This window comes from Ruditapes philippinarum, unplaced genomic scaffold (assembly GCF_026571515.1).
Source record: "Ruditapes philippinarum isolate M1 unplaced genomic scaffold, ASM2657151v2 ctg4362_1_1_1_1, whole genome shotgun sequence".
In the NCBI taxonomy this organism is placed as follows: domain Eukaryota; kingdom Metazoa; phylum Mollusca; class Bivalvia; order Venerida; family Veneridae; genus Ruditapes; species Ruditapes philippinarum.
In genome coordinates this window covers 42,759-59,289 of record NW_026864083.1, presented here as the reverse complement: position 1 = coordinate 59,289, position 16,531 = coordinate 42,759, and the positions used below count along the sequence as shown (strand labels likewise).

General features: G+C 33.8%; 1 protein-coding gene across 2 annotated transcripts; it reads right to left on the bottom strand.

The window, feature by feature from the left end:
- Window positions 1-5,539: 5,539 nt before the first annotated feature.
- LOC132724355 (serine/arginine-rich splicing factor 2-like) lies at window positions 5,540-12,180 on the bottom strand. 2 transcript variants are annotated; one of them, XR_009624897.1, is made up of 4 exons: window positions 11,976-12,180; window positions 7,633-7,879; window positions 6,823-7,114; window positions 5,540-6,400 (listed from the first exon to the last, which is right to left on the bottom strand). XR_009624897.1 is itself a non-coding variant. In XM_060709191.1 (3 exons), the coding sequence occupies exons 1-3, from the start codon at window positions 12,085-12,087 to the stop codon at window positions 6,907-6,909; spliced, it is 567 nt and encodes a 188-aa protein (XP_060565174.1). In that variant the 5' UTR covers window positions 12,088-12,180; the 3' UTR covers window positions 6,448-6,906. The 2 variants fall into 2 exon arrangements, 1 of the variants encoding a protein (XP_060565174.1); XM_060709191.1 differs by lacking the exon at window positions 5,540-6,400 and having other exon boundaries at window positions 6,448-7,114.
- Window positions 12,181-16,531: the final 4,351 nt, after the last annotated feature.

The window sequence follows — 16,531 nt, the reverse complement described above, 5'->3', positions numbered from 1 at the left end:
ATACTGTGACCACGAATAGTGTTAAGAGTTTAAAACATAACATATCTACTTTGTGTGAAGTCAAAACACGTATATTTCATATTTATATTTATAAGGAGACTGTGTATCCATTGTCAATATTTTTTTTATATTAAAATTAGAGCTTAGAATATCTTTAAACTTTAATTTAAAGAAACGCTAGTGCATTTAAGCTTTAGGTTTAACAGGACCAATCAAACTAATATGAGCAAACTTGATTAAAGACTACCCAAGAATGCTACAGACAAAGTTTGGTGATCATCCATCAATTGGTTCTGTAGAAGAAAATGTCTAAAGGTTTTCTATTTTAAGCCATAGTGACCCCTAAAAGGGGCCAATCAAATTAATATGAGCAAACTTGATAAAAGACTACCCAAGAATGCTACAGACAAAGTTTGGTGATCATCCATCAATTGGTTCTGTAGAAGAATTGTCTAAAGGTTTTTCCATTTTTTAGCCCTAGTGCCAATCAAATTAATATGAGCAAACTTGATAAAAGACTACCTAAGGATGCTACAGACAAAGTTTGGTGATCATCCATCCATTAGTTCTGTAGTAGAAGATGTTTAAAGGTTTTTCTATTTTTAGCTCTGCTGAACCCTAAAAGGGGCCAATTGAAATGACATGAGCAAATTTAAGTGTGACTATCACAAGGATGCTACAGACCAAATTTTAGTTAAATCTGCCCAGCAGTTTCAGAGAAGAAGATGATTGTTGACGCATGACGACGGACGACGGACGACGGAGTATCCCCCTTTAATACTAATAGCTCACCCTGAGCCTTCGGCTCTGGTGAGCTAAAAAAAAAGACAATTTAAGTTCTTAATTGCAAATATAGAAACTTAGGAATGTAATGTTCAAAGACATTTTACACGTGAAAAGATTCACTCCGAGAGAGACATAGATCCGACATGAGAACACATTCGTCAAAATATGTCGTCCCTTCGTGTTTTCGCATTTTCGCATTTTGAGGCGAAGACGCGAAAATATTGGGATGGCGTTAATCAGCCACCATACATAATCCATTCAAGGCGAATTTCTCAAGCATGTCGAAAGGATGTCCGGAAATGTGTTAATATAAAACGCTGATATTTCGTGTGTTGATAAAAATACTGTTTAGATTCTATATGGTTTTGAAAAAAAACTGTTTCTATGTAACTTTTCACGGAAATGGGCTGTACAATGATTACGTAAAAACAATAAAATGTCGGCTGTAGAAATCGAAAGGCATTTTGTCACGTGACTTTTGCCCATGCTACCGAAAACTACCCATCACAATATCACGGCGTTGAGACGCCGTGAAATAAAATGGAACTACTAGGATTTGAATCTGCACCTGAATGTTTGAAAGACCAGTGCGATACCACTACACTATGTAACGTCACACTGCAAAGACCATGGTCAATATGTAATAATATACTATCCATACACATGCACGCCTTAAGTACGTGCACCGATCCATGGTTCAGAAATAAACTTCACCAGTAGCATTGCTTTATTGACATTTACAAAACTGATTAATCATGCCCCTTGGTTCAATAATGGCCCAACCGAAACGGTTATTTATACAACTCAAAATTTGCTAAGGATCACCTTTTTGACATTGCATATTTCAGTCCTATTATCATCATATTAAAATCATATATTTCCACTAATGATACACCTGTACAGGGACCTCATAATCGTGTACTTAAGTTATCGATCTGTCATGTACACCTTGCACGATAAGCACGTGGAAAAGCATACCCATGGAAATTTGGTGTTTTATGGCCATGTGCTTTCACTTAAACATGTACAAGCAGCAAGACTTCTCTCGTTTTATTATGTCAAATCGACAGGTTAGACGTGGTCTTAGTGAAGATGGGATGAGATGAACAGGGATATTGGAATCTTGGAGGCTGGCCGTTCACAAAGGCACTTGCCATGTCCTTTGGGTATCCCAGAACATTGTCTACAGGATGTGGAACCGATTCCAAATGACTGGAAATGTCTTGCAGGGCCACGCCGGAGGTATGGAACGTTCAACGACTCAAGCCAAGGACAGATTTATTGTCCTTCAGGCCAGGTGCCAACGGTTCTCGAACGCTGCGACCTTATGTAACGACTTCCAGAATGCAACTGGTGTGTGTGTAAGCACACAAACTGTTAGAAACGGGTTACATGATGTGTAACGACTTCCAGAATGCAACTGCCATGGTGTGTGTGTAAGCACACAAACTGTTAGAAACAGGTTGCATGATGTGTAACGACTTCCAGAATGCAACTGGTGTGCGTGTAAACACACAAACTGTTAGAAACAGGTTGCATGATGATGCTGGGTTGAGGTCATGGAGGCCAGCAATTTGCATTACTTTGACACAACGCCATATTCAAGAACGTTTGCACTGGGCGCAGTTATGTCACATGGACAGTTAATGATTGGACACCGGTCCTCTTCACTGATGAGTCAAGGTTTTATATGGACTTCACAGACAAACGGGCTAGGGATTGGAGAAGTCCAATGAACGCTTAGCTCCAGCATGCGTTGCAGAACATGACCATTTTTGCGGGGTATCATTCATGGTGTGAGCGTGAATAAGCACTCCGGACTTACACATCATTGAAAACGGTACATGTACCCGCGTACGCTGGCGCAGTCTGTCTCGATTTCATTCTTTAGGATGACAACGCCCGTGCACATAGAGCCCACATCACAAACCGATACCTTGAGGCAATTATATAGTCCGCATGGATTGGCCAGCGAGATCCCCGGATTTAAATCCAATTGAGCATGCTTGGGATATGCTGCAGAAAGCCATTTCTTCACGCCACGTTCAACCAACAACAGTCCAGGAGCTTAGACTTGCAATCATAGAAGAATGGGCACAGAATCCTCATCACAATGTCCAGTCCGTAATTAATGCCCGCGGACACCATACTCGGTATTTATCACCCTACACGAACCATTTGTAGAAAAAGTGATCCTTAGCAAATTTTGAGTAGTATATATAGACTTGTATAGGAAAAACACACCCGAGGCTTGTGTGAAACTAGATATTTGGCATGTAAAATCACTTTGTGGAGGTATTTATCATGTCCCTTGGTTGAATACTGGCCCTGTCACTTAGTCAACATATTTTTGTGTAGGAAAACACATTTAAGTCATATTTTGATGAAACTACAATGCCAAGAGCAAAGATATTTAGCATGTTACTTTACCTTGTGAATGTCTGCAAAATTGATATAAACTGTGCCACAGCTTATATACATATTTGGCATGTAGCATTAATTTGTAGATCCTTACAGAAGTGTTTTTGAACCGATGTCAAAATTGTCCAGTTGCCTTATGCAGAAAACACCTTTTTGTGGCTAAATACTGTGCCTATATTTGGCTAATATACTTGTATAAAAGTTTTATGAATCGTATAGTTAGGAAAAAAAAATGCCAACACCTTCATGTAGTATCTTAAACACAACACATTTTTCAGACTGGGTCTCTACACTAATTGGAAGATTACTTGCTATATACACGTAGTTTTTAAAATGATTAAAACTTTTGACAGTATCCTTCTGATACAGAGTTCAACATAAGAGCTGCTTGACTATTTCTTCAGTCAAATACATCTGGAGGAAGAATAGAATACATCTTACAAGGATTATAGTGCCATCTATAAATACCTTAAATTTACACCTCTTGTGAATTACTAAATGTACAATTTACAAATATTAATTCATTTCTGAGATACATGTACTTTAATTTACATAATTTGAGTGTAATTGCCAAAAACTTTAAAATGCATAATTATTTAAGTTTATTTAAAGAGAAATCTGGAAATCTACAGCATTTCAAAAATTATTCAGTGTTACCATTGTCTTATTATATTCGTATGCAGCTTTAGCATGCTGAATAACAGCCTGGCGTGTTCTAAATAAGCATTTGACAAAGTCAAAAATTAATATTTGCACATAATTATAGTTATTTGTTTCAAGATCAACATGAATTTATACTTTGCATATCAACCAAAATGTATTTTTAAGGAGTGTAAAGGTATTTATGGATGGCACTGTATACTAATATACTATTTAATATGATTCTCATAGGGCAGACACAATACATTATGAATGTATGTGTACAGCAACATACAACATATATCAAACTTTGGAGTCAACAATATTCCCATTTTAAAATACTGTTTTATTTTCAGCTTGTTGAAGTGGTCCAATTGTAGCAATACATTAAAGTTCTGCTCATAATCCAATCCAGACCAATATTAAGTTGCAAGTGTATGATTGTGGACTATGGTATTAGGTACAGTACATTCATTCTATATACTCTACAAACTTAATTCTTTCCATCGCAAAGGTTGCTTTCCAGGGGTCTTCCCACCCATTTTTTAAATCCCGTCGTTTTAAATGTTCCTCCACTTTGCAAAATACTTAATTTTTCTTTTCAAAAATAGGAAGGATACATCTCCTTTCTTTTGAAAAAAGCCCTGCATTTTATATATAAAAATAAATCCCATTTTGTATATGGCTATGAGTAATACATGTATAAAGAACCTCACTTTTTAACAGTCTTAAAACCAATTTCAAGGTATAGATCTGGATGAAAGGGTAAACTAGCTCATTTCAAGACTAATCAGTCTAGGATTATTAGTAGATACCATCTTCAGATCATTTTCACTTCATCAAAGTAGACTAAATAGATGTACTACCATGACCATTTCATGTGCAGTCCTTTCCAGACAACTGGATTTAATTGCATTACTACCAAGTTACCAGTTATTTTGCAATGTTAATACAACCCTTTCTACACCAACAGGGTGATCTCCATTCAATCGACTTTTCTAATTTATAAGACTCATCCCTTGCTTTTCTGATTAATTTGGTTTGCTCATTCAGACTATTGGAGCTAAAAATGTTGTAAATAGAATTCTAACATGCTTTACACCATTCTCCTTGCAATTAAGTGCATTTACACAATATATGCAGAGCATAAAAATGGAATGCTTACACTACATACGACGTCAATATAATATAAATGATGTCAGGAAAATTACTTCTACACTTTATAAGTTCCACATATTTTTATCTCTTTTTTTATATGTTGGAATGGAAATAGATATCATACTTTCTTGCATTATATATAACAATGCATGGCTTATTGTTCAAATGCTTTGTAATTAATAGGCCTTTGTAATTATATTCCTACGCACTTGAACTTGGGTCATGTTCCCAAAATCATGAAAAAAATCCCTGACCATGCATTATTCTACAATGCACTAAAAATTCAAACTATTATCCCAAATAACTTCTTAACAAAATTTACATTTATTCTGGAGAAAAATGCATGGTCATTACAGCTCTTATCAATTTATCTAGTTGCCAAACCAGTTTCTATCTATAAACTTAAAAATCCCAGTAAAAAAATCAATCAAGGTGCCAAGGAAGATATGTTGAGGACAAACAAAACACCATATATATAAATTAGTTTGGTAATTGAGGTTGTTAGAAGGGTTTATATCTATAATATACGCAAATATTCATCTGCCACAGGCCATTAGCCCAGATTAAATTTTTATTATGATGAATTCATACAAGGATTCAAGACGAACTTTTGCCATTATTTCACAAAAAGTTGCTTGAAGGATATTTGCGCCACACACAGCAGCCCCTAATGAAGTCAATCAAAACTAGCTTGGTCCTGCAGTATACCACAGACATAACGTTTCAGAGATGTTAAATTTGATGTTCTCTGTATCCAGCTATAAGCTTACCCTCAATTTTGTAACAAGGCAAGCTTTAAGGGGAAATATAGAAACAGTCATTTGGAAGCCATTTAAGTGACATTCATTGCAATTGTAGCAACCTAGTTCAATTTAGTCAATTATTATAAAGCAAAACAGAAGCTTTTAAATATAATAGTTAAATTTCAGTTCAGTATTCTGTGGCATTTAACACTTTTATTAAAATGTAACAATATAAATATTCATTTTGTTATAGATGGTCTGGCAAATTATATTGGAGCTTCCTTGTATGTAAAGACTGTTTTGAGAATTGGTATAAAAAACAATTGCACTTAAAACATCTACGATATGATCATCTCAAATGGACAGATCAGGAAACTGCTGCATGTACTGTTCTGCCAAAGACTGTGCTACACACAAGTATGAATACAGCAGAACGTTCTCACAAACTGGACAGCAATACAGGAATAACAGCTAACTGCAGCACATTCAGCTTAACTGGACACCAAAACAGGCAAACTTCGTACTGCAGCATGTTCCAACTAACTGGACAGCAACGAACTGCCTTTAATGTACTGCGATACTGCATCGAACAGCATGGGCTGCTACTCAAACACGCTACCCCCTGCCTGCAGTCCAGCTTTCTATTACTGCTCCTAGCAGATTAGAAAGAATACAATAGGTTATTATACAACTTCAAATATCACATATTAACATTTATTCTACAAAAGGGCAACGAATATGAACAAATTAAAAAGAACAGACAAGTTTAAAATACTAACAAGTCAAAAATGTACAAAATGATCAGTATGCATCATGTGATTTTCATTCTTGGCAAATTAACAAAATGCTTTATGGATCTGTTTATCCAGTTTAAAGAATATGCTTTTTGAAATACAAAAAATATAAAATCTGACTAATTACTAGTATTACTAATGAGAAACTAATGATAGAAACAGATAAATGAAGTCTCTCAAGCGATATTATCTTAAAATTTCACATATTAAACAGTCATTTATGGTCAAAACTTAAAATCCACTCTCAGAGGAGTGATCTTTTTGACCAATATGATAATAACCTTTTATTAAACTGTAGCCAAAACGCACTCGTTTGCAGGCACCATCTAGTTTACTGGATGATAATCCTATATCAAAATACTGGTTCAGTCTGCATTATCTTGAGAATTTTTTTCCGGTGTTCTTGAATGCGACCTTGGAGATCTGCTTGACCTATTTGACTTTGACCTGCTTCTAGAACGACTTCTACTCCGACTGCGAGATTTGCTGTCATATGACCTGCTCCTACTCCTAGAATATCTACGACTTCTTCGACCTCTAGATCTTGACCGTGAACGAGACCTAGAATATGACCTGAAACATACACAAATATCAATTATAACTTTGCATACAAACCTTATAATAACACTGACACAGAGACATCATTGCATTATCTTCTTTAGTACTTTAATATCAAGTTAAGAAAAACATTAAGTGCCAATCCTGACCAAAGCAATACTTAAGCATCAAATAAAATTTCATTGACTAAATAACATGTTGCCTACAGGAATGCAGTAAGTAAAATTCCCATGGGCGACTTAGCTCCTTTTAGACTCAACTAATTATCATAGTGTTCTTTGCCACAAGCGGCATTTGATCCGAGTTTGCGTACCAGTCTAAATTGCGTGGAAATAGCCAATGCTAAAGCTGCAGGTCTCCAGATGAGCCAAATTGTGTAGAAAAATACAAAATTAATGTTTTATACAGACATTTTTTTTTCACAAACAATAATTTGGAAACTGAAGGCAGCCGAGATATTGAGCTTCATACACTTCTATGAAATATGCTGCAAAATTACAACAGAATTAACACATACTTGTCCAATTTCTTACCTTCCCCTGTACCTTCCACCACCACCACCACCACCGCCATATCTCCTTGGCGGACCCCTTCTGTATGGTTCAGAGGGCCTGCCATATCGTGCCATCTGTACTCGTAGTTCTCTGCCATCCATGATTGTACCATCCATAGCATCTAAAGCATCCTCTGCATCCCGCTTATCAAAGTATCGAACAAAAGCAAACCCTCTACTTTCTCGTGTAAATCTGTCTCTGGGAATGTATACATCTCCAACTTCACCTGTAAAAAATTCCAACATTTGCCTAAAACGCACTAAAAAGCATCAAAGCCGAGTAAATTCTTGCACGACAATATGAACAATTTAAAGCAATCAACAATAATCTTTCTTACAAAGTCATTTTAAAGATGTGATCTTTTCTGGAAAACAGAACTCAATTTATATTGTAATTCTCTTTATTCAGGGCATGCACTATCACCAGTGAGTGCAGTGACCCATATAAAAAATATTCCCAATAGCTGCCAAAAAATATAACATTTTCAACTTTCAAAATTTGAACAGATTCAACTTGTTTCGAGTCATACATGACTCACTGTCACAGACTGCTTAAACTATTGGTTAGCAGTACTCCTCTGATTTGTTTCCCTATATATTTTAAACTACCCATATCATGTGCATCCCTGGTCACAGATCCAATATCATGTAGTGCTAAAATATCCTGAACTAAAGAAATATGCAGATTATCCATTGCAATTCAACATTTTAGTGCAATTTTTCAATTTCTTTTGATTTTAATATTTATTTGTAGTCTAAGAATTATGAAATATTGATACAAAGGCAGATTTTCTGCGTTTTGTTAAACGCATCCCAGAGTAATTTGGTATGTCTTGGCAGGGCCTTTTTACCCTTCTTTGCTGTAGCCGGTATCCGGCTACTTCCCCAAGCTGAATTACTACCTTTTTTCCCAAATAAAACAGACCAAAATTCCCCTTCTTGCAAAGATTTCCCCTTTCAAAGAAAACATAAATCGACGGATTAAACTTGTAAACAAAAAATAGATTATGGTTTTCGTCCAATGAATGCTAATGATTCAATTACCCAATAGGGGGATACCTGATTTAATACAATTGATGTTAACTCGCAGCCTCGGTCTGATATTTTTCAAAAACCCTGCTACTCATTAGTAAACACATGATTTTTTTACGACAATACGCGATTACGATGTCGCTAATGTAAACAATCACAGAAGTTCATAAAAGAACAAAATACGATTGAGTGACATTTGTTATTGTTAATTAAAAATTGGAAGAATTAATTTGATGACCCTTCTGTAAGTGCAGGAGTACCTAATGCATGTTTCCGCTCGCAAGCCCTTGTCTGAGTAGCACAACATGCCAAAGTGTCAGAAAAAGAGAGCCGAGTGAAACATAATTACAAAGTGTCAGTAATAGTGATACAGCGGGAACTGATAATTTGTACCCACTGAGTCAAAGCAAGAAACCTCACATGACCTACGTAAAACTAGGAAATATGAGTCATGGTAGTCCTGGCATAACACACAGTGGCAATAAATTGATATGGAAAAAATGCCTTTAACTTAATTTGGACAGAAATCTAGGGACTAATCTAAACTTAAAATATGTTTGAAGGAAAATAAACAAAGAGATGATGATTTTTTCTACAAATTGTGAAAATAAGATATTTTCCCCAAACATGTGAAAATCGCACATTTTTCTCCACAAAAAGGGCTAGGGCGCCTTCCCCAAAACTAGTGAAAAAGCCCTGCTTGGAAGCACAACCTTCTCTAAAAATCTTGACAAAAGCAATTATCTCAATAGCTAGTTTCCCTCCAATCAATACATCGATCAACACTTTCAGAACTAGCAGACGACAGGCCATTCATATCAGTAGAATTTCGAGTAAAGATAACGGATTGCGTATCTCACTGTATAAATCGTATGTAAAATGGTCTGACATATGGTAGGTTTAACAGTTAATTAAAATACTTTGAATTTCAAAGATGTGTTGAATTTTATACTGTGACGAAGCCAAGACTCAAAGCTTTCTTTTGGTGTAATACATTTTAAAACTGGACATTTAATCACAACAAACTAGCGGTTTAAAAACAGCTTATTTTGTATTGTTTTAGCATAAGCGATATCGATTTTACTCGAAGATAAGGGAAGCAACTCGTATTTTTTCACTCGATATACCTCGGTTATTTACGTAGATCATATTGAAAGTGTTTATGGGTGTATTATCTGATCTAATCTTATTAACTTAACTGACCTAATATTAATATAGAACTACGGTAAGCAATTCAGCCTATTCCGACAAATTGCCCAAAGTTACCGGTCATCAACCGGACACTTTTTGAACATTTTTCTATACAAATTTCATAATTTTAAAGCTAGAGGTACAAAAATTTGACACAGTAAAGCTAGGTTCTTCTCCTAACTTACAAACTAGTTTGTTTAGTTCTGATTATGTTGACGCTTGTATCTGAGGCCCATCAAGGAGGGTATCAAAATTACCTAAATTGTACAAAACAGACATGTAATAACATTGATTTAATTCAGATAAACGCTTTGGTGTTCTTTTTTTTAATTTTTAACATGACATACAATATTTCAGCAGCAAATGCTAAAGTATTGAATATTCTATTGTTTACTCTGCAAATGATTATTGCTGTTATATGATGTCAGGCATTGCTTTCTTGACCCCCAAATTTCAACGTCAACATTCTTGAAATAGACATTAAAATATTACCATTTACGGAGGTTGAAATAAATAAATTTACTTAATTTTAGAAGAAACATGCATTTAATGTTGATAAAAAAGTGACTGAAAACCACTGAACAAAGAAAATTCTAAATCAAGCATTTTCGGGGCCGTCCGGGTTTGGTGGTTGTCCGGTTTTGGTGGTCCCCAACCAGTACCGAATGAAATAAAAAACAAGTTTCAGTGTTGTAATTAGTTATTTTAAAAATTTAAAATAATTCGAAAATAGTAGAAGTGGCATTAAAATTCAAAAGCGTAGGTTATTTCAGGGGTTTTTTTTAGGAAAAGGGGAAGACGCTGGACGCTGGTAGGGAGGGGAAAAAATATACGAAAAAAGTCAATTTGGGGAAACTTTATTATGACGTTATTTATACTATATACTTAACTACATGTATAGTAGAGAGTTACAACTATATCTTTTTCCCCTTAAAAACTTTATCATCATGCAAAATATTCTTTGCAGTATAACATATTTTCTTAATATGTATGGTGGTGAATGGTTTTTATACTTCTATTTTTGTATGAAATTTAATACAGTATAGGTATAATAGTGTATCTGTGACACACTTTAGCTCCATACAAGTCATTTTCATAATAAGAAGTACAAAATATATTACTTTACTAAAAATAACCAAGAAAATGACAATATTTTGATAGCAACTGATTTCCAGAAATAGTACCGTTCAGTACGGGATATAGCCAAGAAAAAAAAATGGCTGCCTCCATGTTGAGACAGTACTTGCAGTTTCCTGCAATGTTTTTGGTTATTTTGAACAACAATTGGTGGTTTATCCTGCATAAAATGAAGAAAAATAATATTTTAAACCATGTAATTATTAAATCTGATCCAGTTTAAAGGAAAAATAGAATTTTTTGGGGGAAAAAACTTGGCTATTTACCGAGGGGAAGACGCCGACTATCGGTGTCAATTTGTTAGTAAAAAAAAACCCTGTATTTACATGAATAAGTTTACATATTAATTATTTGTTTGTTCATTTCAATTTACGCCTTTTCCTAATAGTATTTCAGTCATATAGGCGGGTAGTTTCCTAACCATCGTTCCTGGAGTTACACCAGTACTAGACTATCTTCCTCCGTGCTAAACTACCAAAGCATCTCCCGGGGATTGTACCCACGCCAGAGAGGTAACTGGATTAGAAGTCATAGACTCTTACCCTTTGACCACGGAGGACATACTAATTGATTTACTGTAACAGTATAATGATAATGGTTAGATTCAGAACAATTTGATGACCCAAAATTTCACATTTACTTAAAATTTCAAAATCATACAAAGATGAAACTCACTCCAGTGCCTTTGTAAATATAGACAATCAATAAATTACTTGTTTTTATGTAAAAATAAACAAGGCAAATTCCACAAATTTATTATGAAGATCTGTAAAATTAATTTATGGATTGAAAAATCTTTAAATTTCTAGACTACCTATAAATTTAAATATCACGAAATCCTAGACCTGACGGCTGCTCATTCTTTGTTTAGTGAGAAAAAGAGCTCTAATAGTTTAATTGAAGCCGCCTTATTAACAGATTAAAACGTGGGTTCCTTACTGGACAAAGAATTTACAACTGTACCGTATTTTTGGAAAGCTCTCCGTAAATCTTCGGGTGTGGTTCTGTAAGTAAGATTGTCAACTTTCAAAGATACCATACTATCGGTATCCGGTGGTGGGCGACCGTAGCTCATCTTTAACTTTTGATGCAATATTCGTTTCTTAATCGTTTTCCTACCACGCCGTAACGCTTCCCTGAATCAGAATGGTGTCAAGTTTAAAGTGTTAACAAAGAAAAAGAGAGGGAGAAATATTTAAACCAGTCTAATATTGAGTCACGTGGTATCTGTTCTACACGGCCTATTTGAATTAGAATTCCGTTTTATTGAATTGGACGAATTGTGATCCATTTGCCCATAAATTTTCAGAATTGTATTTGAAAGACCCTGGCCACGCCAATCAAACTTGTTCCATAAGGCAAACTGGGTTATTTTAGACAGTACATATATAGAGACATCCCCTCTATGTTCACTCATTTCAATTCAAAGTCCATTGAAGGGCTTTGAACAGAGTTTTAAAGGCTCACCAATGAAGGAAATGAACTTTTCATCCCTTCAAAGAGATTGGGTTCTCATTCATCTCTTTTCTGGATCATCCAACAGAACAAACAACAGAACAAAAATCTCAGAAACAAGGTTAGCAGTGAAATTAATCATGCTCACAATAGCTGATTGTATAAATAGTCATTTTAGTCAAGTACATTTATACAGTACAACAATAAATAGAACTTTTATGCTTAATTAGTAATTATAGTTATTTATTAACATCATTATTCTTTGTCAATGTGCATCTCAAAAGATATTGTGGGTTAGCTATTTGTTGAGTTTTTTTACAAATTCTATTTCTTTTATGTGTTGTCATTTAAAATGCCTTTGTTGAATGCATATAGTTAGTAGTCCTTTTTTAAGTGTGTTATCAAATCAGAATTAGTTTATGTTATCTTATTATTGTTTTGTTTATGTACATTTACATTTAATGTACTGATATTTTATGTAATTGTATGCCTGAGAAGGCCCATGATTGGTAATAAAACATTATTCTATTCTATTCTATTTTTATACTATTATGTTCTTGAAATCCAATCGGATGACCGAGTTAACTCCCAATCAAGTCAAATTTTTCTCATAAAAAGCCCTTTTCAGTCATAAAAAATGCTAAGCTAGGTATTTTCATCCCAATTAATCTTTAAGTGAGCCAACTTTGCTTGATGAATTCAACAACACCTGCCTAGAAAACCTCAAAATGATCAAAATCACAATTTGTGTAAGTGTCAACATGCAAAAATCTTTATTTTAAGTCGGTTTACATATTACAAGAAACATTAGGAAATAAGCTATCTACTGACAATAACAGAGACATAAAACGTGTTTACTAATATATAACAGATCTGAAAAGTAAAAACATTTAAAACTATAGTAGCAACTTTAGGCATGAAATAAAAGTAGCAAGAATAAGAAGAACTATATACAATAAGATGAAGTAAGATGCCATGCACAGTACATATTGTATTAAAGGTACTAACAGTTTTAAACATAATAAATGACTGTAGCATAAAATGAGCTGACAATTTAAGTATGATACATGTAGCAACGTGAAATAAATAAAAAAAAAAAAAAAATAGATGAATTAATTAAAATGGTAATAGTTAACATCTAGAGTTTATACATAATTAAAGATTTACTAAAAATAAAGAAAATATATAAATAGATAAAGAAATTGCCTTATTTAAAAAATAGTACATAAAAATTTATGATATAACTAAAATAGCATGAAAAAAATAGAAACAAGATAAAACACATAAAGGGTAACAACAAAGTTAATAAATTAAGTTGCATGCACAGCCTAATGGAAGGGAAAAATAAAGAGTTTTAATTAGAACAAAACATACAAATGAGACAGCAAGGATACAACTAGCATAAAATACAGGGTTTAAAGGAAAATTAAACACAGCATATAATCAAATCATCATAGCAAACTGAAAAGGGATGCACAAAAACAAAGCAAACAAACAAACATGCAGTCTAAGGATTTTACATAAATTAAAACTAAGCAAATTAACAGACACATAACAAATTTACATATACATAGCACATTTACAACTTGGGCCAAAAGTGACGTCCAAAAGCTGTTGACTACTTTACATACTGATAAAGCTTGCAACACTGACAATTTAAAACAAATAGCATTGAAAAGTACAGATTGCTTCCCTGGTCACCAGGGTCTTTCAAATATATTCTATCTGAAAGACCCTGTGGTCACAAAAGTTTTTTTTAAATCTTAAGATACAACCACATCGCCTGAACCAAGGCGAACCATTTTCAAGAAAGGCAATTAAAGTAACCCGACAAAGCCTACTTCCTTGACATATGTTCTTTGTAAAGTTATGGAACACATTGTCGCATCAAACATGACACAGCGCTTTCAGGTCAACAATATTTTATTTGACCTTCAACATATATTCAGGTCTTGTGAAAAGCAACATTAAAATGTATAGAAATTGTAATATACCTAGAGGGGCTTGGCCATTTCTATTAATGCTTATACCACACGAATTGTCCTTAAAACTAATAGTCTTGTATAGCTCTTATATTTAATATCTATTATTAACACCACATAGATAGAATAGATAGAACTCTGGAAACAAAGTGCTAGGGGGCGTGAGGGATGTTGCACTTTATCATTATCCCTCATGTACAGACTCATTCAAACCGAGTCTGCAATTTTCATGTAATTTTGTTGTAATTAATGCTTCCGAGGGATCACTTTGTTTCCAGATTTCTATAATGAACTGAATGTTTTGAAAAGTATTGGTAATTAAACAGCAAACTAAAAATTTACTTGTTACTCTTCTGTTATAAATTATGCCAAACTTAAATTATTATCCTTTGATTTGGCATTTAACCAATAAAACAAACACAACAAAATTACGGGAAATTTTTTTTAAATTTAGTTTGTATATACTGGTATGAGCTATGAGCAATTCGGTCTTATTTCATTAAAAGACAGAAAGTTGAGAGCATTGCCCAAAAACATATAGAATTTCAAATAAAATGCATCCAGATTATTTAAATGTAACTTCTTGTAGCAGGTTTGATGTTTCTTAGCTTTATGTTTTATACATTTTTTTTCTATTTTCTTAGCATTACACTTAACAACTTTTCTAAAACTGCAAGTAGCATTTTCGCAATAGTTTAAAAACTACCGAAAGGAACAGAATAATATTTTCAGGACACATATTATTATTAGATTAATACAGATGCCATTGTTTGAAATAACAATAAGCTAAAGATAATAGATTTTATTAATTATTCAACAAACCTCCAATTTTTAAAGTCGCAAATTTATCCAACTTTCCAATACTTACCATTATTTACTGCATTCTTGCATTTATAATAAATTAAATTTCGCTTTTTCTAATCGCTGTTAATATATTCTAATGTGGTTTTATATTTATCCCTCCCCTAAAAAGAGATAAAAAATGTTTAATTGCGCATGTGGGCATCGTTTTGACTTTTCTTTGAACTTGTTTTTACAGACGCGTTGCACGTGAAACTTATGCTTACTTTTAGGCATTACATGTACTTTCTTAGTAGTTCAAACCAAGAAAGAGCAAGAGCGATTGTTCTAATTGAAGGTGGTGCGAGTTACAATGTTGTGTTCGTTTACTTTTATATTTCGTTTTCGACCAGTCGTTTTAAAAAAGAAATTAAATATAACTCAGGCCATCACCTGCAAATTTTGTTCATATTCAGGTTGTAAGAATGCTGAACGTGCACCGCACATCAGTAATTTACGCCGGCTTCGTATATAAATACGACTTTCATTTATTTATAATTTTTGTGACTTTGTAAAGTGGGGGCTGCATCGAATAAAATACAAAATCTTCAAAATACGAAGATGTCTATTGTTTGTTTTCAACTAAACACTGTCTGATATATTTCTTGAACTGCCCTGAAATATTAAAGCAATTATCCTCAATAGTTATAAAAATATTGCGAAAGGGCTACTGGTTGCGTTAGAAAAGTTGGGAGTTATGTTTCTAATAACTATGAAGATGTATGCTTGATGTGTGTGTGTGTGTGTGTGTGTGTGTGCGTGTGTGCGTGCGAGTGTGCGAGCGTGCGCACACGTGTGTTTTAAATGACTCATCGTCTCATGTTTTATTTAGCCCTTAACGTGGAATTTATTTGTACTAATTATCATTTCCTGCAACTAAATTAATTTGAATAGTTTTATATAATCACGGATTTATATTAATATATTTAATATAAATCCGTGATATAATGTAGTACGTACCAAAAATATACTATAATATAATAGTTTTAAAGTTCATTAGTACGGTTAGAGACTTAAATAAAGCCTGGGACAAAAATTCAATGTACATTTTTGATCCCGGGCATGATTAGAAGTATTTTTTTTCTTAAATAGATCTTACATATAAATATACTGTATAGTCTAAATAGTCAAATATTATTTGGAAGCATTGTATATATCGAAAAAAAGCTAGTATCCTTGAGCTTTCATTGCCCCTGGTCGTCTTTCGGCGGAATATACCAGCAGTTAAAACAAGTTTACCCT